At 37.0% G+C, this 23,007-nt stretch overlaps 1 protein-coding gene across 2 annotated transcripts; it reads left to right on the top strand.

Moving 5' to 3' along the window:
• Positions 1–52: 52 nt before the first annotated feature.
• Positions 53–16,679, top strand: UTP15 (UTP15 small subunit processome component). Of its 2 annotated transcripts, XM_082837365.1 has the most exons (14): positions 53–206; positions 1,639–1,762; positions 3,233–3,401; positions 5,035–5,127; positions 5,249–5,433; positions 6,557–6,735; positions 7,958–8,083; positions 9,695–9,830; positions 11,522–11,606; positions 12,439–12,588; positions 13,294–13,395; positions 14,927–15,060; positions 15,232–15,290; positions 16,034–16,679. In XM_082837365.1, the coding sequence occupies exons 3-14, from the start codon at positions 3,312–3,314 to the stop codon at positions 16,252–16,254; spliced, it is 1,560 nt and encodes a 519-aa protein (XP_082693491.1). In that variant the 5' UTR covers positions 53–206; positions 1,639–1,762; positions 3,233–3,311; the 3' UTR covers positions 16,255–16,679. The 2 variants fall into 2 exon arrangements, with proteins under 2 accessions (XP_082693491.1, XP_082693490.1); XM_082837364.1 differs by lacking the exon at positions 1,639–1,762.
• Positions 16,680–23,007: the final 6,328 nt, after the last annotated feature.

Here is a 23,007-nt window from a genome sequence, read left to right as displayed (position 1 = left end):
ATCACGTACGCCATCACGTGCGCCATCACGTCACCTTCGTGCGACACGTCTCGCCGTTCTGTTCGTGGCGTGTTTCGGCAGCTCCTTCCAGGATCCGCGTGACCTTCCGCATGTTCTACCGCACAGTCCGGGGAGGGGGCTGGCGGAGTCCAAGAACTTCTCCTTGAGGCCGGGGAGTCTCGGCGGACCCTCCGGGCCCATCGGAGGTAGGTGAAGGGGGCTCCCAATGGGGGTGGCCCAGACTCACATCGGGCCTTCCTTAGTATCTAGCATGCTCCTCTGGGGTTTCCCAGTCTCCGCGGAATAGCTAAACTCCTTAACCAGCCTCTCAGGATCCCCGCAATTTAGCTTCGACCTAGATTTTCCTCCTCTACAGTCACGTCACGTCCACACCTACTGTCCACCGTCATTAGTCCCCGGAGTAAGCCACACCCCTTTAGGCTGATTTCCATCTCTGTCTTTGCTTGTGAGGTTCCCGCAGTTTGCAGTGCCCACCCACGTTAAATGGTTAATTCGTTTTAATGTTAAACTTAAAGGCCCAGCTGAATTGCACACTTTGAATCTTTCTGGCAGCCGCCCGGTTACAGTTAAAAATCGCTTCTGAGCGCTCCGTGTTCTGTACGTTACTTATAGCATACATTTGGTATTCTGCGTTGTGATGTAGTAGTACCTGTTTTTCATTTAGTTCTAGTTTCTCAGCCTCTAACCTCTCCCAGATCATTTTCTTCCTATTCATTTTCACATCACTTGCATCCGTGCCTTTGCTCTGTCTGTCTTGCTTACCCTCCCCTGCCTCTAATGCTGTTCCTCACTTTAATCTGGCAAACCACTGTTCCTGTGCCTCGCTTTTTCCTTCTAAAGCTTTAAACGATTTCTTTCAAGGCAGAGTTATGTACTCCTTTGCCTATACAGCTGACCCGTGAACACTGCGGGGGAGGGGGAGATTTAGGGGCCCCAACCTTACCCTGAAGGATAACTTACAGTGGGCCCTCCATAGGCGCGGTTCCTCTTTATCCAGGTTCCTCCACATGTTGGGTTCTGCTTGTGCATTCAAAAAACCGGGAATTCTGTAGTACTGTAGTATTTATTGAAAAAAATCTGCCTCTAAGCAGACCCACGCGGTTCAAACCCGTGTTGTTCAAGGGTCAGCTCTGTGGTAGTAAGGGGCGAAGGCCCACAGGCTAGATCTGGCCCAGTGTCTGTTTTGGGGTATTCAGTGAGCCAAGAATGATTTTTATAGATGAATATTTGCAATCTATTTGATGATAGGAAACACTAACTTTGAACCAGAGTAAGTGAAATGTTTTCCCCCTCCTCCAAAAAGTCCCATTCCTTTCATTCATAAACAAAATATTGAACTTATTATTTGGGGCGGTTTCCTTAGTAAAAAATTGGGACGTTTTTCTTTCATGCTATATAAATAACTACATAATATCCTCCATTTTGCCTGTTGGCCTGTGAAGCCTAAAATATTTATTATTTGTCCTTTTACAGAAAAACTTAATGGACTTGTGCTCTATAGCAGTGTTCATACAATAGATACCACCTGTGACTTTAATTTTGTTTCCCATATAACCCAGCACAGTGCTTCCTTTCCTTCCACAAACATTCTTTGAGCACTTGTTTTTAATCTTTCAGATATGAAATGTTCAATTCAATGGAAAAAGAGGTCATTACAAATGCAGTGTGATTATGTGCATTGGCAGAAATACAGAGTCATGTAGGATTATAGAAGACAAGCCCCCCTGACCCAGCTTAGGAGGTGAGAGGTTTCTTGGAGGATGTGATCCTTGAGTTGAACTTTAAATGATAAATAGGAGGTAGGTAGAAAGAGGTCATTCCTGCCAGAGAGGACAAATGAAGAACAACATTGAGACAAGAAAGAGCATGGTGTGTTAAGGGAATAACGAGGGAAGCTGGAAAGGTAAGCAAGGGCAAGATCACAGAGGGCCTTACATGCCATGTAAAGGAGCTTGCACCTTCTTTTCTGGGCAGTGTTGGGCTTTGTAGCAAAAGCCAGATTTACATGGTAGTTAGGTAACTCTGGTGGCTATTTGGAAGGTAGGTAAGGGAGTCAGGGAGACCTTTAGATGAGAAGATGTGAATTAGAGCAGTGGAACTAGGTGGAGTGGACATGATGGAGTTTAGAAAGATTTCGGAGGTAAAATGAGCTCTTGTTAACTATTTGGATGTTAGAAGTGAGAAGGAAGGACAAGTCAAGGCTGATTCCAGATGCCAGTTACCAGCTGAAATGAGGAATATTGGAGTACATGAAGGCACTGACCATGTCTGTTTCACTCACCATTGCACCCCAGTGCCTAAAACAGTGTGTCCTACACATTATAGGTACTTCAGTGAACAGAAAACTTTTAAAATCATTGATTGCCGTGTTTCATCAAAGCCTTTAAAATATGTCACACCTGTTTATTTTGGTGTTACTAATACGGTGTTTTCAGGCTTTTGGGAAAGATGAGTTGCACCACTGAATCATTCCTCTGATATAATTGAATCTCTGTTGGCAACTGAATGGTTCTGGAAAGACATTTCGGCCTAATTACATGTCAGTTAAAGTTTTAATTAATTTTTATTGTGTCACTTTAATTTAGAATTTAATTTCAGAATTGCTTTATTCTTGTTTTCTTTCTTACTGTTTAAACATTTTAAAATTAACTTAATTTTAAGCTTCTACATCAGAATATTAGATTTTTATTTTAAGCTTTTAAATTTAATTTTAATCTTCTGCATTAGAATATTAGCTTTGTTTTCTTTTCTTCTTGGCAATTTTAGGCTTTCAGGAAGTCAGTTCCCTAGATTATGTTCTTATAGATTAAATGTCATTTTAGGTTAATTTCAGGGAACATTTGTATTTGCAGTTTCACCTTAACATTTTCTGTTGTCAGTAAGTGAACATTCTAAGCCAGTGTGTTTCTAAATGCTTTGGCTACTGGGTGGCCGAACCAGGTTTATTCCCAGGTGTTGTAAATTGGTCAGTTAGGTGTGGGAACATTTGTGTATAGCCTCTGCCTATAGCTGAGTAGATAGTACACTATGGTAGCCCTATCTGTATTCTTCCTGCTTCCTTTAGATTGTCCCTTCTGTATTGAAATTAAGTGGTTACTGATCACTAATCTATAAGCTACCACACAGCTTTCTGAAAAGATGCAGAGTGAAAATCATAACTATATACAGGTTTATGAATAATAATGTGTTTATAAAATGTTTTCTTTTTCAGACGTGAGGCAGAGTCGCTTTATTTCTAACACCAATTTCAAACTATTTACCCTTGGATAACAGTGGAATTCTATGAAAGTATGGCTGGTTATAAGCCTGTAGCGATCCAGGCATATCCTGTACTTGGTGAAAAAATCACCCAAGATACACTGTACTGGAACAACTATAAGGTAAGTATAGACAAAATTAAGGGAGGGAGGTGTTTTACATTTATGTCAATTTCTTCAGCATATTTTATACTTTGGATATGCTAATAGAGAACTAATAACTAAAAATAATCTATCAGCAGCTTATAGTTTGGGTGGAAAATTTGATATCTGATATTTTTTTCTTAGAGTTATATAAAAATAAAAATCCATATTCCTTAATCAGTTTAATCATAGAAGTTATCTAGCACAGAATGGATGATTAATCAATGCCAAATGAATTAAATAAATTTTAGAATTTGAATCTCATGAAAGAAGGGTTTTTTTTTCATTTTTCTTAATCTAAGGAGGAAGTGATGCAAAATTAATTCTTCTAGACTAAATGTAAAGGCTAACAAATGATTTTTTTAAAAAAGCTGAACAACTAAACAGAAAAATGGGAAAAGATTGGGATTGGGAAGGTTATAGAAAAAGAAGTTTAAGTGGCCAATAAATATATTAAAAGAGCTTCAGCTTCACTCATAATTGAAGAAGTGCAAATTAAAACAATAATTGGATTTTAGATAATTTATTGGATAATAAAATTATTGGATAATAATTTGGATACTTTTTCATCTTATATCGGCACAAATGAAAAATTTTGATCATCGTTGCTACTTGAGGGAGGGAAATTGGTGCAGACTTTCTGGAGGGCAATTCTGGCATTATCTATTATGATAAAAATACCTTTTGGTCTTGTAAGTTCCACAGCTTGGAACTTACTCAATGAATATACTCTCCAGAATTTGTGTGTAAAGTATGTTATCTTTATGTAGAAAGATGTTCATTGAAGTGTTACTTGTAGTATTAGAAATCTCAGGGACTTCCCTGGTGGCACAGTGGTTAAAAATCCGCCTGCCAATGCAGGGCACATGGGTTCGAGCCCTGGTCCGGGAAGATCCCACATGCCGCGGAGCAGCTAAGCCCGTGCGCTACAACTACTGAGGCTATGCTCTAGAGCCCGTGAGCCACAACTATTGAAGCCCGCACACCTAGAGCCCATGCTCCGCAACAAGAGAGGCCACCGCAATGAGAAGCCCACACACCGCAACGAAGAGTAGCCCCTGCTCGCCGCAACTAGAGAAAGCCCGCACGCAGCAACAAAGACCCAACGCAGCCAAAAATAAATAAATTTATTAAAAAAAAATCTCAGAAAAACCTGTTTGTTAGTAGTGAACTGGTAAATTAAATTATGATGAATCTTATAATGGATGATAAAGCTGTTGCTCTTATGCAAAGTTATTAGCTAAGGTGCTAATAAGTGAAAAAAAGGCAAGGTGCAGAACAGCCTGTGTGGTATGATCTTTGTGCCAGTTAAAAAATACATGGTTAAATATGTGCTGGTTTAGGCATAACTTTTTCCTGGTAATAATCACAGAAAACTTCACAGCTAAAGAGAAAAAGTGGGGTGTGGCTTTTCAACCATATATTTATTTGCTTTAATGGCCACAGAGATTGTCTGGATGATGGGATTTGGATCTTTTTTGCTTTCTTCATACTTCTCTATTAAATACAACCTAGTTACTAAGAACAAAAAGAAATTGTCAATAAGAAATTATATGCTTAAATATGTCTTACCAGTTGTAACTTTGTTAATACACTATTATTTTTCATTAAGACCCCTGTTCAGATCAAGGAGTTTGGTGCAGTGTCAAAAGTAGACTTTTCTCCACAGCCTCCGTATAATTATGCTGTCACAGCTTCTTCAAGGGTAAATATAATTTTTGTTTTTCTTTTATGTAGTTTATATTTACTACTGGTCTTGAGCCATCTAGTAAAATACTGTGTTTGTGTTTTTTTTTTTTAATACTGTGTTTTTTATCTTCTTGTAGATTCACATTTATGGCCGATACTCCCAAGAACCTATAAAAACCTTTTCACGATTTAAAGACACAGCATACTGTGCTACTTTTCGGCAGGATGGTAGACTGCTTGTGGCTGGCAGTGAAGATGGTGGCATTCAGCTTTTTGATATAAGTGGCAGGGCTCCCCTCAGGCAGTTTGAAGGCCATACTAAGTAAGAGACAGTTGTTTTGTTTTAATTTTTTTTTATTGAGCTATAATTAACATACGTTATATTAGTTTCAGGGGTACAGCATAATGATTCACTATATGTATATATTGTGAAACGATCACGATAAATTGAGTTAACATCTGTCACCATACAGTTACAGATAGTTGGTTTTTATGTGTTTTTGTTTTGTATTATTGTAAGCTCTACTGGTTTTACAGGCTTTGAAAAAAACAGAGTTCTGTGAAGATTATGTACCGGCACGGACTTTATTTTCTGGTTGTTCTAAGACAGTGCTTAACTTGGTTCAGTCCTATGGTCCAGTTTGATGGGGCTCATGAATTTCCTAGAATTGTATGTGACATTTTAGGAAATGTGTGGTTATCTATGGAGATGTCCTGTAGCTTTCGTTAACTTCTCAGTGAGTTCTGTGACGCCGTTGAGGTTATAAACTGCTGATCTAAAGGCAACCTCACAACTTTTAATGAGAACTCTAAAGGCTTGGACTATATTAGAGGTTGTTATTTTGAAATCAAGTTGGATTTTTTTCTACTTGGATTTGGTGTTTTGCCCCTTTATAAATTAAATGGCTAGGGACAGTTTTATATCTTTCAGGATTACCAATGTTGTCACTGAAATTTGCTGTTGATTTTAAATCTCAAAAGTGTTTTTTATATTATCAGGATAGTCTTAGTCCATCAGTGAAACATTTTAAATATAACAAGTTCACTTAATATGATCCTACTTAGTGACAAGTGTCCTTAGAATTTTTTAAGAACTACCCATTTTGAAATTTTTAAGATTAAAGTACCTTTGTGCCAACATTTAGAACATTTACTTTCTGTTGACGTGCTAAGTAGAAATGTTAACTTATTAGAAAATATAATTTTAAGGCTACTGTTTAATATTCTTATTAACTTCATAGTACTAGGGGTATATAAATTTTAAATTGGCTTGGGGACAAATACCTGTTTTAAAGATTTTCTTATTCTCTCATGATTTCTCCCTACAATTACTGAAACTGAGCTGCTTTTTTTTTCGTTATTTTGGGAAGAAGGGTGTTTGATGTCAGAAGGTGCCAGAAATAATTTTTCCTTGCTTTTTAATATGCTGATCCTTGATCTTTCAGAGCAGTTCATACAGTAGATTTTACAGCTGACAAATATCATGTGGTCTCTGGGGCTGATGATTATACAGTTAAATTATGGGATATTCCAAACTCCAAAGAAATTCTGACATTCAAAGAACATTCTGATTATGTGAGGTGTGGATGTGCTAGCAAACTGAACCCAGATCTCTTTGTAACAGGTTGGTGAAATCTTTTTCTTCCCTCCTGAAGTTGGTAATTTTATTGATATACTTTAATATTGCTTTGGGACTCTTTTGAGGTGGAGGAGTTTTGTTTTTTGTTTTTTAAACATCTTTATGGGAGTATAATTGCTTTATAATGGTGTGTTAGCTTCTGCTGTATAACAAAGTGAATCAGCTATACATATTCATATATTCCCATTTCTCCTCCCTCTTGCGTCTCCCTGCCACCCTCCCTATCCCACCCCTCTAGGTGGACACAAAACACGGAGCTGATCTCCCTATGCTATGCAGCTGCTTCCCACTAGCTATCTATTTTACATTTGGTAGTGTATATATGTCCATGCTACTCTTATTTCGTCCCAGCTTACCCTGGGATAAAGGAGTTTTAAAAAGTTTTATAAAAAAATATGTCTCTGTTTATCCAATTGTTTTATTTTCTTTTTCTTCTGGGGATTTTTTTTTTTAATGAAGTAAGCTTTTTTATTTTAAGTTTATTGCTCAGACTTAAGGCAAGGTTTTTTTTTGTTTTGTTTTATGGCTGCGTTGTGTCTTCTTTGCTGTGGGCCAGCTTTCTCTAGTTGCGGCGAGTGGGGGCTACCCTTCATTGCGGTGTGCGGGTTTCTCACTGCGGTGGCCTCTATGGTTGCAGAGCACAGGCACTAGGCATGTGGGCTTCAGTACTTGTGGCACACAGGCTCAGTAGTGGCTTGTGGGCTCTAGAGTGCAGGCACAGTAGTCGTGGTGCATGGGCTTAGTTGCTCCATGGCATGTGGGATCTTCCCAGACCAGGGGTTGAACCCATTTCCCCTAACCACTGCGCCACCAGGGAAGTCCCTGGGGATTGTTCTTATCATCCTCCAGATGTGTTTGGAAACATCTGTACTCTGGTTTTCACAGGTTCTCCAGCAGCCAAGAAACAGAGATAGTGCAGTTCAGTCTTAATGGGTGCCTGTGCAAAGATTCCCAGGTGACTCAGTAGTGACAGTAGTCTGAAGATAGGAATCATTTAAGATTCGGTGTAGGTTAGTGCTTCAGAAATAGTCAGTGGTACCAGAGGGTTTGGAAGTACTGTGTCTTCATGAGTATACATATGTCTTTTTAAAATTTCATCTATGTTTCTTCTTCCTTTAAAGTTTATGTTTGATTATGCACACACACACGTATAATTTTTGTTATTTTGAGTAGTGAAACTCACATAGTACAAAAATTGACATTTTAGGGTCATATGATCACACTGTGAAGATGTTTGATGCACGAACAAACCAGAGTGTTATCTCTGTTGATCATGGGCAGCCAGTGGAGAGTGTCCTGCTTTTTCCCTCTGGAGGTCTTCTGGTATCAGCAGGTATTTCTTTTAAAAATTGCTTTCACCAATATTGTTTGTCTTGAGTCAGATATTTCTTTATTAGTTACTCTTTATAATTTATCAGTGTGCACTTGAAATGCATGTCTCAGTTTTTGCTCAGACAGTTGATAAGTGGCACAGGCAAGCAATTTTCATTTATTGAGTAGCTAATATGAGCCAGGCACTATGCTATTATAAACGTATTACCTCCAATCCCCTAGGTGAGCCTACAAGATAGTTTTCCCTCTATTTTGCAAAAGAAAATAAATAAAAGTTTTAAGTAATTTGTCCAAGACAAAGTGGTAAGTGGCAGATCTGAAATCTCAGAACTTGAGAGCCTTCATTGTGTACTTAATCTAAAAATCCAGGTCGTACTCCTGCTGTTGTTCTTACGTAAGAGATCTGCGGCAGCTTTTGAAAACACAGGTTCTTTCAGATCTAGAATCAGGCTTATCCCTTTTTATGTGACTCTTGATTGAAGTGGCCTTACCCAGCAAATAGCTGATAGTGCTGGAGGAGAAGATAACGTGGAGTCAAAGGGGCCTTGATACATTTTTTATCAAGTTGGAACTGAGGTGCATTTAAAAAATTATAATGGAAGAAGTAAATTGTCTTTTTCCATTTGTTAAGTCAAAATTAATGTGTTGACATTAGAAGAATACGTAGGTAGTGTGTAGCTTTGTTTTGTTTTGTTTTTTGCTTAATTCTAAAATCCAAATAGAAGTTATCCTGTTTTATACTCTTTTCCCCAGTACCTATTTGATTTCAAAGTAAGTTGATAATATTGTCAGAGTTACCTATTTTTCTTGCTGTTATTTTGAGAAATGGAAGTACATACAAGTTGAACAGGGAGAGTGGATGCCTGTATGCTAATCTCCGTCGTGTCAGTAGCTAATTGTGTGGCCTTGGGCAATCCTTTAACCAATATAGACCTTGAAAATGAGAGGTTGGGCCAGATCAGTGGTTTCAAACTGTGATCTCTCTCATGAGCTGCTACATGTAGGGAGACAGGGACTGCAAGTTGGGTTCCAGGCGCTTCTACATAGTCAGGATAAGTAAGAACTTCATCCCCTCCCACCCCCAGCCCTCCAGCCTCTTTTTCCATTTTACCTACTAGACTTTTGCTTAATATTTCATTGAAAGAAAAGACGCCATAATAAAAAAATTCTTTTTAAACCCCTGGATTAAATTGCCTTTAAAGATGCTTCCAATTCTTAGAGTAAAAGTTATAGGGTTTTTCAGTTTTGTTGGGATTCACAGAATTTTTAGGAAATGAAATCTATGTTATTCTTTTCCATGGTTATACAGAATTCCTTTTGTAGAATTATTTTATTTTAATCTTGTTAAAATAAAATCTTTCTTGATTAACTTCTCATTTTGCCAGGCAGTTCTGTGTACTTTACAAATATGAAATTATTTAATCATCATAACAGGTTTTTGTGAGGTAGGAACTGTAATTATTGTCAGCCACGTACCCAGTAAATAGTAGACCCGGCACTGAAACCAGGCAGTCTGGCTCTGGAATCCCTCCACTCCATGCTGTGGAGTGTCCAGTGAAGAGTGCTTTTCAGATCCTTTCATAATCAAACTAATGATTATTTCTTTTTATAGGAGGTCGTTATGTTAAAGTCTGGGACATGCTAAAAGGAGGACAGTTGCTAGTGTCTTTGAAAAATCATCATAAAACTGTGACGTGCTTATGTCTGAGCAGCTCTGGACAGAGGTTACTTTCTGGCTCACTGGATAGGTTAGCATTTTAATTTTCTTTCTGGATCATTCTTAATGTACACATGTTTACTGCTTGAGGAAATGAGTTATTTCTGCAGTATTTGTGATAGAATAAATATTCTACCAAATGATTTCCATGAAAAAAAATCTATTGAGTTGAAAATAGTTTTGACATTTCATTTACATATAGCAAACTTATTTTCTCCCTTGAGGTAATTTATTGATTTATATACTTGAGGAATTTTATTGAACCATGTGAACGTTAATCTTTTAAAATAATTTCTATTATTCTGTAGTTTTCTTTTAAAATCATTGTATGTTTGTATATTTTGAAATATTTATAATGAATATGTGTATATACATTCTAGCTTGTATTCCTTAAAATTTAAAACTTCATGTAAAAATTTCTATACATTAATGTATAGAAATACATATTTCTAAATATTACTATTTTCAGTAGGTATTAGTGTTTCATTAATTAATGTTCTAGAACGGTGCTGTACAATAGAAATATAATGTGAGCTACATATTTAATTTTAAGTGTTTTACCAGTCATGTTTAAAAGCTAAAAGGTACTAGGTAAAATTAATTTAATAAGTTATTTACTCTAAAATATTATTTCAGTATGTATTCAATGTAAAAATTATTAATGATAGACTAGAAGCAAGTTCAGCATCGAATACATGCCCTTAAGTAGTAGTAATACTTTACAGTTAAAGTGAATACTTTACAGTTAAAGTGAAACTATTACAGTAGTAATACTTTACAGTTAAAGTGAAATAAATATACTTGTGTTTAACAGGAAAATATTTTATACTGCCTCAGTTTTAAAATTTAAGTTGATTAAAATTAAGTAAAATTAAAAATTCCCTTCTTTTTCACTGACCACATTTTAAGTGCTCATTAGCCACATGTGGCTAGAATGATGGCCCAGTTCTAGAATTTACTTATATTTATCTATTGTTGGTCATTTTATTTCCATATTTCCCTTTTTCACTGATATGGAAAGCCTTGGTTTTTCAGTATGTTTATTAAAAAGTATACATATTTTAAAAGCTAGAAAATATTTCTAATACAGAGGAACTTACTATGTAAATATATAGCAGATTCTCTGCAATGGTGTTACTAGGCAATTTGGGACTTGATTTTTAGATGTGTCCCTCAAAAGCTAGGTGTAAGTTGTCTCTATTCATAGTAGTTCTCAACCCAGAGTGATTTTTGTCCTCCAGCGGGCTATTTGGCACTATCTGCGGACATTTTTGGTTGTTGTCACAACTTGGGGGTGTAGTGCTGTTGGTATGCAGTGAGTAGAGGCCAAGGATGCTGCTAAACATCTTGTGGTGCACAGAACAGCCACCATTTCAAAGAATTATCCTGCCCGAAATGTCGATAATGCTGAATGAAGCTGAGAAACCCTGCTCTTTCCAATGAACATTCATGTTGCTTTTTCTTTACTTTGAAGTTTCATTTTCAGGAGACAGTGGTCTATCCTTCTGGTGGCTGGTTGAAGTCTTTATGCAAGCATAACAATAAACAGTTCATTTTTAAAAGAGATCCAGTGATGAATTAGTTTGTAACTAATATTATTAATTGTTTTTCTTCATTGTTGTATAAGTTTTAATATTCATATATTGAGTTTCAAAAAACAGAAATTTTACCTTTTATGCTCATTTCCAAGATGATTTGTGACAAAGCTTTCTTTTTCATTAGGAAGGTGAAAGTATATAGCACAAGTTCCTATAAAGTAGTCCACAGTTTTGATTATGCAGCTTCAATTTTGAGTCTTGCACTTGCAGTAAGTACTTTTAGCTCTTTTTAAAGCTTTCACTAACCTTGCCTGTTAAATGAAACTAAAATGGAATATTAGGGTTTATCTTTGTACAAGTATTATTTTCTTCTCACCCCATTAGATAATTGCTAGAACATGTAACTTGTCTCAGTAACTAGGCATGAATTCAGATTTAGGTCCCACTCACTGCATAGCTTGAAACTAACTACACTATTGTAGGCATTGTTAACACTAAGGACAGGACCTGGAAAGCAGATAAATCTCTCTTCAGTATATTTACCCCAAGGGTTAAATACTCCAGAAAGTCAAGTTGGCTCTCTGAGCAAAAAAAAAAAGGAGAATAGGGGGCAACACAATGAAATGATGTCTCCTTTTCTTTGTTAACTGCTCCTTCTGGAATGTTCATTGTCAAGTTTCATGAGCCATTGAGGAGGAATAGATTTGAATACATTATATAGAAATTGGGAGGGGAAAAGTTATTATAAAATATTTTCTTGACAAGATTGTGGAAAGTCATGCTACCACATCATTCTGTTTCTAGGAAGAGGATGTGGGAAAAAAATTATTTTGGAAGTTTCTTAAGATGTCATTAACTGTATTATTATACAAACTGCCAGTGATAATTTCCAAGTATAATTAAAAGTGCTGTCAATATAATAGTATCTTGGAGGAAAAAAATGATTTTATTCTAACTTTTTGTTGGAGTATCTGTATCTGAATGGAACTCTTGTTGAAAGTATGGATAAGTGGCAAACACATTATAGATGGTATTTTGAAGAAAAAGTAAGATGAATTATGAGTTAGGAATATACTAACTTATTTTTCTAATTGCTGTTAGCATGAAGATGAGGCAATAGTTGTAGGAATGACCAATGGAATACTGAGTGTTAAACATCGGAAATCTGAAGCAAAGAAGGATTCTCTTCCCAGGAGAAGAAGGCCTGCATATCGCACTTTTATTAAAGGAAAAAATTATATGAAACAACAGGTATTTATATATTTTGTGTAATTTGTTTTAAAGGTGAAATTTGTTAGAGTATCCAACCTCATCCCTGCGCATTACTGGAAAGTGTAGTTCACATGGCATTTAGCTTCATTTTGCTTTTCTCTACCTCATTTATCTCCACATTGCTAGATTGGGGACATTAAATTAATAAGTAATGGGAAGTAAGAACTGTACTTCTTAATGCCCTGAATCATAACAATGCTGTGGTGCTCAGAACAGTGTCTTTCCCATGCTATCTGATTTGATCTTGTAAACAACCCTGAAAAAGAGTAGAGCCAATAATATCTCCATTTGGCATCTGAAGATGGAGAAGATGGAGATATAAGGAAGTTGTGTTGATCCAGGATTTCTTTACTGGGACTAGATGGCAGTTTCTCTGATTCTTGTTTTCTCTTTCTGCTGAATCACTGCTTGCTATGTAAAGAGAATTGCAGTGAGTAATGTTTGCCCAGAACGGAGGTATCGTGTATGTATCGTAAGTAAAAGTCATAGGACACTAAGAACACAGTGATGTGGCAGATTATTCCATTTTCATTTAATCGACAATATGGGCATATGACCATTTTTTATGATACAGTTCAAGGACACCACAGAACTATGAAAAAATACCACTACGAAGAAGTTTATTTTGAATGAAGCTCTAAAAGGATATTTGATTTTTCTCTGTAAATTTACTTTTCAATGCAGGATGACATTTTGATCAACAGACCATCAAAGAAACACCTAGAATTGTATGACAGGGATCTGAAAAACTTCCGGATCTCTAAGGCACTTGACAGAGTCCTTGAGGTGAATGAGGAATGTGTGTGTGTGTGTGTGTGTGTGTGTGTGTGTGTGTGTGTGTTTTTAAATTTTATTTATATTCTTTCTACTTCAAAAAAGTGGATGTAATTTGTGACACACACATATAAATAGGTTGCTAAAATCATATTGAATATGAATACCCATACTATAGAAAGATGCAGAAACTTAGGCTATGAATATATACTAGAGTTGAATATAAATGTATATTCCAGTTTCCTAGAAGCAAGGTAAAAAGGATAATGGATTGAATTTCATAATTGCTATTATCAGATAAATGAAACATATATATCTATATTTTAGAAAAAATACACAACGTTTTTTTTCACACTATAGTACAGAGAAATTTATCATGAGTTATTTTTAGTTGGAACACGAAGAAAAATATAGGAATCATGTGATAGTCTTTATGTCATTAGAAGATGCAGAAATATTCTCAAGCATAGGATTATGTATTAACCCTCTGTAAAAGCCAAAGACATAATAATAAATACCCACAACTTCTGTAGTGTCATTTCAACAAATAGGTAACCAAATACAATTCAAGTAAGAATTCACTTATAATAGAATATAGCTAAAAACCAATTTAGAGCAGTGATGGTTAACTTGGTCCATAGATTTCTTCTCTCAAATACCAGTTGTGTCAACTGAGTTTTAATAAGGGCTGGATGGTGATCAATTTTATTTTATTTTATTTTATTAATTTATTTTTTTAACATCCTTATTGGAGTATAATTGCTTTACAATGGTGTGTTAGTTTCTGCTTTATAACAAAGTGAATCAGCTATACATATACATATATCCCCGTATCTCCTCCCTCTTGTGTCTCCCTCCCTCCCACCCTCCCTATCCCACCCCTCTAGGTGGTCACAAAGCACCGAGCTGATCTCCCTATGCTATGCGGTTGCTTCCCACTAGCTATCTGTTTTACATTTGGTAGTGTATATATGTCCATGCCACTCTCTCACTTTGTCCCAGCTTACCCTTCCCCCTACCCGTGTCCTCAAGTCCATTCTCTGTGTCTGCGTCTTTATTCCTATCCTGCCCCTAGGTTCTTCAGAACTATCTTTTTTTAGATTCCATATATAGGTGTTAGCATACGGTATTTGTTTTTCTCTTTCTGACTTTCTTCACTCTGTATGACAGACTCTGGGTCCATCCACCTCACTACAGATTGTGTGTGAATTTTTTATTAAGACTTTTTTTTAGAGCAGTTCTAGGTTCACAGCACAGTTGAGGGGAAGGTACAGAGATTTCCCATATACTACCTGCCCCACACATGTATAGCCTCCCCCCTTATCAACATCCCCACCAGAGTGGTGCATTTGTTACAATTGATGTATCTATAAGGAGCTTATTTTTAAAAGAATCATTTTGTTTCTTGCCTTGTCATTACCATGACTCAAAACTGGGAAGAAAAAAACCTGTTTAAATTTGGTAATTGTTAGTGAGTTCCAAGACTATGATTTTTTTCTTGTACTGTCTTGTCTGCTCATGTTGACTCTGAAAAATTTTCTAGCCCAGTTGTGCAATAAAGACGCCTGAGATTACAGTTTCCATCATAAAGGAGCTAAACCGAAGAGGAGTCCTTGCAAATGCCCTTGCAGGTCGAGATGAAAAGGAAATCAGTCGTGTTCTTAATTTTTTGATAAGGTATGTTTTATGTCTATGAAGCGCATGTATTTTGCATCTGAAATTTTATCTCCAAATTTACTTTTAGTTTGAGCTTTGTAAAGAACTGACAGAACAGTTTAGTAAATCTATTTTAAGGATTTTTTTTCTTTAAGTTTCCAGGTTTCAGTAAACAGAATTTTTGCTTTGTAGGAATCTGTCCCAGCCAAGATTTGCCCCTGTTTTGATTAATGCTGCTGAAATAATTATTGGTAAGTAGCTGTTAAAACCTGAAAAATTGTAGCATACTTGCAGAAGTAGAGATGTCAAATAATGAAATCAAATAGATTGATATACCTCGTCTTTATCAGTTCTCCAGTGAAGACTTCATGGAGAAAACAAACAATAGTAGTAAATCAGTGCATTTTAAAGTGGGAGTAAAATGTTTACAATGGATTGGCTTTCAGTTGCTGGCACCAGGGTTATTATAATTTAAAAAGTTTTTTCCTTAAATACCTCCAATGACCATGACTAATTTTTTTTTTTTTTTTCAAAGAGAACAAACTGTATTTTCAAGAACAGAAAAAAATCTCTAGTGCTGAAAAATATAATAAAAAGCAGCCCTCTCACTGTTGTGGCCTCTGCCGTTGTGGAGCACGGGCTCCGGACATGCAGGCTCAGCGGCCGTGGCTCACGGGTCCAGCCGCTCCACGAACCCTGCATCGGCAGGTGGACTCTCAACCACTGCGCCACCAGGGAAGCCCCCACGACTAATTTTTAATGGGAAAATGAAAATAAGTCAGAACCTTAACACTGTACTTTCTTTAATTATTTCTTTTTGAAATACGTTTTTCAGATGGATTGTTTACTTTATGTAAAACATAAGTTGTAAAATAAGTACAGATTTTTCAATGTCTTTTATATTTAATATTTTTGTACTTTTTCTAAATATTGTTGTTCATGTATTGTTTAGAAAGATGTTTCTAGTAAATGTGTTTCCTCTCTCTCTTTCTAGATATATATCTACCTGTGATTGGTCAGTCACCTGTAGTTGATAAAAAGTTTTTGTTACTTCAAGGACTTGTAGAAAAAGAGATTGATTACCAAAGAGAACTACTAGAAACCTTGGGGATGATGGATATGCTTTTTGCTACCATGACAAGGAAAGAAAGCACTTCTTTGTTGCAGCATAATACATCTGATGGATTTCTAGAGAACAAGAAGATTGAATCATAGTGTGTGCTTAACAGGACACATAAGAACTCCTAACTTGGAATAGATTTGATGCGGTTGACTACTGGGAGGAGACTCTGTTTGATACATTAAAAAAAACTATTTACAGAAGCAATTTTTTGAAGAGACTGGAATAACTGTGCTTGGAAAATAAGAACCTGTTTTTAATCATGGTTTTCCATGTGCTATTTTGAATTATCTCCTGGCATCTTTAGCTGGAAGATGTTTTGGTCATAGTGTATGTCCATCTTGGACAAATTGACATTAATTTTTTTTTTTTTTTTTTTTTTTTTTTCAGCATGCGGGCCTCTCACTGTTGTGGCCTCTCCCGTTGCGGAGCACAGGCTCTGGACGCGCAGGCTCAGTGGCCATGGCTCACGGGCCCAGCCGCTCCGCGGCATGTGGGATCTTTCCAGACCGGGGCACGAACCCGTGTCCCCTGCATTGGCAGGCGGACTCTCAACCCCTGCGCCACCAGGGAAGCCCGATATTAATTTTACTACAGCAGAGTTCTGTTTCAGCATTTGAGTAGGCATTCAGAACTCTGGAGAGGGTTTCAACTAGGAATACTGCCAAAGGAACAGGGCTTTACTTTTCCCTTCTATCCTGGAAAAACAACAACAACAAAACAAATGGCAACAACAAATAAATTCTTTTTTCACTCTAATCGGGGCACTTGGGATTCCCAAGCCCCAGCCGAGTTTACCTCCCTCTCCTTGATGCCATCCCTTATCCCAGGCCACGTGTTCCACCTAGCTGGTAATTGGGCTGTATCTGTTCCAAGTGTGGCAAATTAGTGGCCAACTCTGAATAATTGACCCTAGTTTGACCTGTATTCAGAGAGCGTGATGAGGCAGATTTGAATACTAAAAATTGTGCTCAGCAGCCCATGGTTCTTTTTCTTTCTGTAATCTTGACTGTGCTTCTCAGAGCAAGGTCTGCAGGTAGGCCTTACAGACCATGTTTTTCCTCTTCCCCAAATATGCCGCCTTTCTACTAGCTTTTCAACTTGCTTCAGGTCAGCAGAATGATAAAATTTGCCATGTCTCGTGATTAATAATAGCCTTTCAGCGTTTTTTGTACATATTGATATATTTGGAGCTTATTTTGAAGCTACCTACCTCTGAAAACCATTTGATCTGTGTTTAGGTTTTTTTTTTTCCCCTCTATTCTTAACATCATTTTGTGTTTCAGAACCCCAAGCCAGAGTAGCTTGTTTTGGAAAATACTTGTGTTTTTAAAAAAAAGTTCAATGTAATTCACATTTTTTTATAAAGAAATTCATATTTTCTTCTTGGCTTTCTGAGATGTTTCAATTCCTGATGGATAGTCACTGGTTACTGATTCCTAGCACACTGATTTTACACTTGCGACCTTTTCCACCTTCCCCCAGTTCCTTAAGTAGTTAATTATCTGTAAGGAAATGTCAGGCCAGAAGAATTCTTAAAGGAAGATTTTGTAATTGCAGTCTCCTCTTAAAATTTCAGTTCTGTGAGATAGATAGATATATATATATATATATATATGTATTTTTTTTTTTTTTCGGTACACGGGCCTCTCACTGTTGTGGCCTCTCCCGTTGCGGAGCACAGGCTCCGGACACGCAGGCTCAGCGGCCATGGCTCACGGGCCCAGCCGCTCCGCGGCATGTGGGATCCTCCTGGACTGGGGCACGAACCCATGTCCGCTGCATTGGCAGGCTGGCTCTCGACCACTGCGCCACCAGGGAAGCCCTCAGATATATTTTTTTAAAGCAGAAAAAAATATTCCTGTGTTCTGATGAGGACATATGCTCAAACAGAGGGTCTGGTTTCCCCCTCATCAATTGATTTAAGTAATCATGAAGCCCAGTGGCTTATAAGAAACCAGGAGTTTGCTTCCCTGAGTAATTATGAGATTAGTCAAGGTTAGAAACTGTGTCTTCATGTTAAGAAGGGTTAATTTATTTAAATAAATTTAAAGCTTTTTTAAAAATGTAACTTCATAAATATGCTGATAGATTGGATACTATCAATAGTAAGAATGAAAGGTTAAAATTCTACCAAAAAACTGCCATGAACTCACATGTGACAAGGGTTTTCCCGTACATTATTTTACTTGATTCTCACCGCAACCATCCAAGGTTGGTATTCTCATTTATCATTGAATTTACTACAGTAGTTAATTCACCCTTGAATTCCCCCAAGCTTGAGTCCCTCATGCCAGCACCCTGAACTGGCCTGCCTGCTGGGGCCCAAACCACTCATTCCCTTCGACAAAACTTCACAGAGTGCTGCCGTTTTTAGATGAAATATGTAACGATTACAAATTTTCAAAAAGGTTAGGAAACAATTCCCATAGCCATCAATACTTCAGTGTTAAGTTCAGGAATAGTTTTTTATAGTCATTGGGACAAACTGTAGTATTTGCTATTTGAAGTAGTATTGGAACATACATGGCATATTACAGTATGTAACACTGGCCTTCATTTCCAACTTAAAATGCCTAACAGATTTTTAGACTTGTAAATTTTAGTTGAAATGTATTTTAAGATCTTAGAAAGCCTGCAGAAATACTGAAATATGTCAGAGAACTTAGTCACTGTACATTTAATTTATTATATTTATAAGAGTTAAGTACTTGGGAAGGTTTTGCTTGTTGGGTCAAGCATTTGAAGTGCTATTTACATGAAAATATCTTAAAAGTGTAAATGCTATTAAACTGTTGTTTAAAGGACTTTGGGTTGTAAATGGGATTGTTTAAAGAAATTTAGTCTGTTCAACTTAAATCAACTATCAAACATTAATTAAAAGCCCCATTTAAAATGATTATTAAAATATAGTAGTGTTTTGAATGAAATGACAGACTGTGTGCTGGTGGGGATAATCCCTCGAGAGAGAGAGGGGGAAACTGATGATTAGAGTAGAGAGAGGGGACCAATTGCTGGAGCGGTGTGCTTGGAAGGGGGCATGGGACTGCGCGCCCAAATGGAATGGTCGGCTTCGACAGCAAATGAATAGTTTGGGCATAGTTCAAGAGGGAAGGCAGAAGATAATGGCACAGATGTAATTAGGTGTATAGCTGTGGTGCTGGGGGTTTGTGGAAGTTCTTTACTAAGTTCCTTTATGGGAAAAAACCACCAACAGAAACAGGTTGGAGAAGGAGTAGTTCAGAGGTTAGAAAGTTTGAGGAGAGAACAGAAAATGCGTACTTCCAGGGAGGTCAAGGGCTCATACTCTGGAGCCCTCTGCCTGGGTTTGAATCTTGGCTCAGCCACTCACTAGCTGTGTGCCTTTAGTCAAGTTATTTTACCATTTTGTATTTCATTTTCTTCATCTGTTAATCAGACAAACAAAATCACAAAAAGTGCTTGTGAGAATTGAGTTGATACCTGTAAAAGTAACCTAGAATATTTCTGTTGTTCACTACTGTTGGGGGAATGGATGGACTAGAAAAGGCAGTAGCATTACCGGCAGCACTAAGCCCCACATGAGGTTAATGCCATGGACTTAAAGTGGACTGTAGCTCACCATTAGTCCACGAGGTGGCAGTATTACTTCAAAAACCATGAGAACCCCGCTTTTTCCACAGCCCTTTCTCTGAATCAGTTTGGTGTTGCTGAGTCGTAAGGTGAGTTCTCTCACGAAACAACCAAGGTATTTGGTTATTGTAATGTTGACACAGTGGGTTCAAAAGTCATTGATAATTATTATTAGATGCTAGCCCGAAATACGGAAATAAAATCTAACCAACAACCATTTCGAATTAAAGATTAAACTTTTCAACATTGTAGAATAATGGAAAGAACATGAGCTATATGTTCCTGGGTAAGTCCCAGCAGCCCTGGGCCTCAGCTTCCTTATCTGTTAAATGGGGCTAATATCACTTCCCTTGCAGGATTGTTGTGAGGATAAATACAAATACGAAAGTGTCTTACCTGCTTTACTGTGTTTTTCACATGTTTCTGACTATGGAAAATCTACTTGCCCTGCACTATTTGGGAACTTTTTCTTAGCTTTTCTGATTATTAACATCATTTGGATCATTTAAGGGTTGGGTTGAAGTTTTTTATTATACTAGTATAAAGGATGTTTTAAAATAAATTAATTGCATACACTATTAAATAAGGGGTGTAACTGATTTGAGAGAGACTGCTTACAAGCATTTTGAAAGTAAATGGTATGATTTGCATTAGGTACAAATAAGGCAGTAACCCCTTATTCATGAAAACAAGATGTGAGTTCCCATTGGATCATTAGTGTTATAGTAGAAATTTTAAGCAGAATTATGTCTTTAAACATATATTAATGCAAACTTTCCTTTATTAAAACTAACTATATTAGCTGTGACTGTGATGGCTGTATTGACCAAAAGGTTGAAAATATGAACTGTGTTAATCTAATGAGGGTTGGCAATTTTTCTATAAACATTACTATAAAACACTGAACTCATAAGATTTTTAAAATTTTTTTTATTTATTTTTGGTTGCATTGGGTCTTCATTGCTGCTTGCAGACTTTCTCTAGTTGTGTCGAGCAGGGCTTACTCTTCATTGCGGTATGTGGGCTTCTCATTGTGGTGGCTTCTCTTGTTGTGGAGCATGGGCTCTAGAGTCCACAGGCTTCAGTAGTTGTGGCACGCAGTTTCAGTAGCGTGGCTCATGGGCTCTAGAGCGCAGGCTCAGTAGTTGTGGCACACAGGCTTAGTTGCTCCAAGGCACGTGGGATCTTCCCAGCCCAGGGCTTGAACCCGTGTCCCCTACATTGGCAGGCAGATTCTTAACTACTGTGCCACCAGGGAAGTTCCTCTCATATGAGATTTTTTTCAAGGTTTTTTCTTAACTGAGATATAATTGACATTATATTAGTTTCAGGTGCACTAACAGATAGAGGCTTGACAAAGTGTTACCAATTAAAAAAAAAACCAAAACAACTCAAGTCAAAAGCAGTTTCCTCATAGGAAACAAGTGGGAAGCAGTAGTCAGATTTTTTCTTTTACTGTTGTCCCCTTAGAATAAAAGACTTTGAGGTCTACATGCCTAACTCATTCTTATCTTTCAGTGGGAAATTATCTAAGTGATAAAGAATTGAGAAAATGAAACAGCCAGTTGCAGTGAAATTTGTTGATAGTAGCATATATGAACTTCCTTATTCTGTAATTTCTAGGAGAATATTATGAGCTCATATACATGATTTTCTACCATGACATTATTACCCATAAACCTACATGTAACCTAGTGGTTTTATTTACTTATCTTCTGAGTGCATTACAAGTTATTTAAGATAGTGCAAGTCAGTGCATTATTAATGGTAGGAAACTCTCTGGTCAACTTTTAAAGAGGACCTTGTATAATTCTGCTTTAACAATAAGTATAAGGGTAATCAAAACTGGAAAATTATGGACAAGAATAATAATAATGGTTGATACTAATAATATACTTACTAAGTCACTGTTCTCATCAATGTACATACACTAATTTATTTAATCTTCACAGCAACTCTGGAGTTGGTACTGTATCAAAATTAACTGTTTTTGCAAATATGTATTTCTAAAGTGTGTGAAGTTAATACAAATTAAACACAATGAGAAACAATGTAACTATGTGAGATCATGGGTATGTTAATTAGCTTGGTTTTAGTAATCACAGTACGTCAAATCATCACACTGTAGACCTTAAACATGTACACTCATATTTGTCAATTTTACCTCAATAAAGCTGGAAAAAAGAATAAGCCACTTTAAAAAGTAAAAAGAAACAAAAAACAAGAAGTAACCACAGATGCTGAAATTTAAACAACTTAGAAGAGTATTTGACAAAACTTTATTCAAATATATTTTAAAAGCTCGATTACATGGATGCTTTTCTTGAAAATATAAATGAACAAAATAGGTCCCAAAGAGACTGGAGATTAAAGCAACACTGAATAGGGAAGTAATTGAGAAGGTAATCTGAGGAGCTCTGGACTCAAATGTATTAGTAAATTCTTCCAAGATTTCAAGGAGCAGAAAATTCTAATGTATTTAAACTGATCTAAAACTTAGAGAAGAAAACTTCCAACGCCATTTTCTGAAGCCAGCACAACACAAACATAGACCTGACAAACCTCTTTTTGGTAGGTTATACTATTGTTCAAAGTATTGCTGCCCCTCCTGGGGGACAGGTTGCAGTTCTTAGGACCACAGGCATCTGCCTTGCCTCTAGGACTTGAGGGCCTCCTGTGGTAGGATGACATATCCCCACCCTGTGGAAGTCAGGTGTGGTCATGCAAATGCAACTTGCCTTGGCCTATAAAATAAGGGCAGAAGTGACATCAAGCCACTTATAAGCAGAAGCTTTCAAATCCAGTTCATGGTTCACTAGATCTCACTTCTCTTGCAGTGAAGACCAGCATCGTGCCAGATCAACTGCTTTACCTCATCCCAGAGGGAAGACGACTTGGAGAAGAGACACAGTAGATACATGAGTAAGAATTAAACCTGTGATACTCTAAGCTACTGAGATTTGGGGATTGCTTGTTATCACAGCATAACCCAGCCTATCCTGATTGATACACTCCTCTCCCCCACAAAAGAACACGATAAATTCACTTATGAATATCTGTGTTAAAATCTTCAATTAATAAGAAAAATATTTCAGGCATACATTGTAGGAATAATATACTTCTAACTAAGACCTCTGAACAGGTAAGTATGTTCCCCACTGAAGACTCGGAGACCTCTCACTTTAGGTGTGTGTGCTCCCAACTAAAGAAAAGGGAACATGGTTTAGTTTGTAAAA

This window comes from Leucopleurus acutus, assembly GCF_964270905.1.
Source record: "Leucopleurus acutus genome assembly, chromosome: 3".
Taxonomy (NCBI): Eukaryota; Metazoa; Chordata; class Mammalia; order Artiodactyla; family Delphinidae; genus Leucopleurus; species Leucopleurus acutus.
The sequence above is the reverse complement of the archived record's forward strand: the minus strand, read 5'-3'. Positions and strand labels throughout refer to the sequence as shown.

Excerpts from the sequence above, each read along its gene's own strand:
- UTP15 (XM_082837364.1), top strand. The coding sequence starts at position 3,312 with ATGGCTGGTTATAAGCCTGTAGCGATCCAGGCATATCCTGTACTTGGT. Across the intron at positions 9,831-11,521 it reads CTTTCTGGCTCACTGGATAG|GAAGGTGAAAGTATATAGCA; the intron begins GTTAGCATTTTA and ends CTTTTTCATTAG. Across the intron at positions 15,061-15,231 it reads GTTCTTAATTTTTTGATAAG|GAATCTGTCCCAGCCAAGAT; the intron begins GTATGTTTTATG and ends TTTGCTTTGTAG.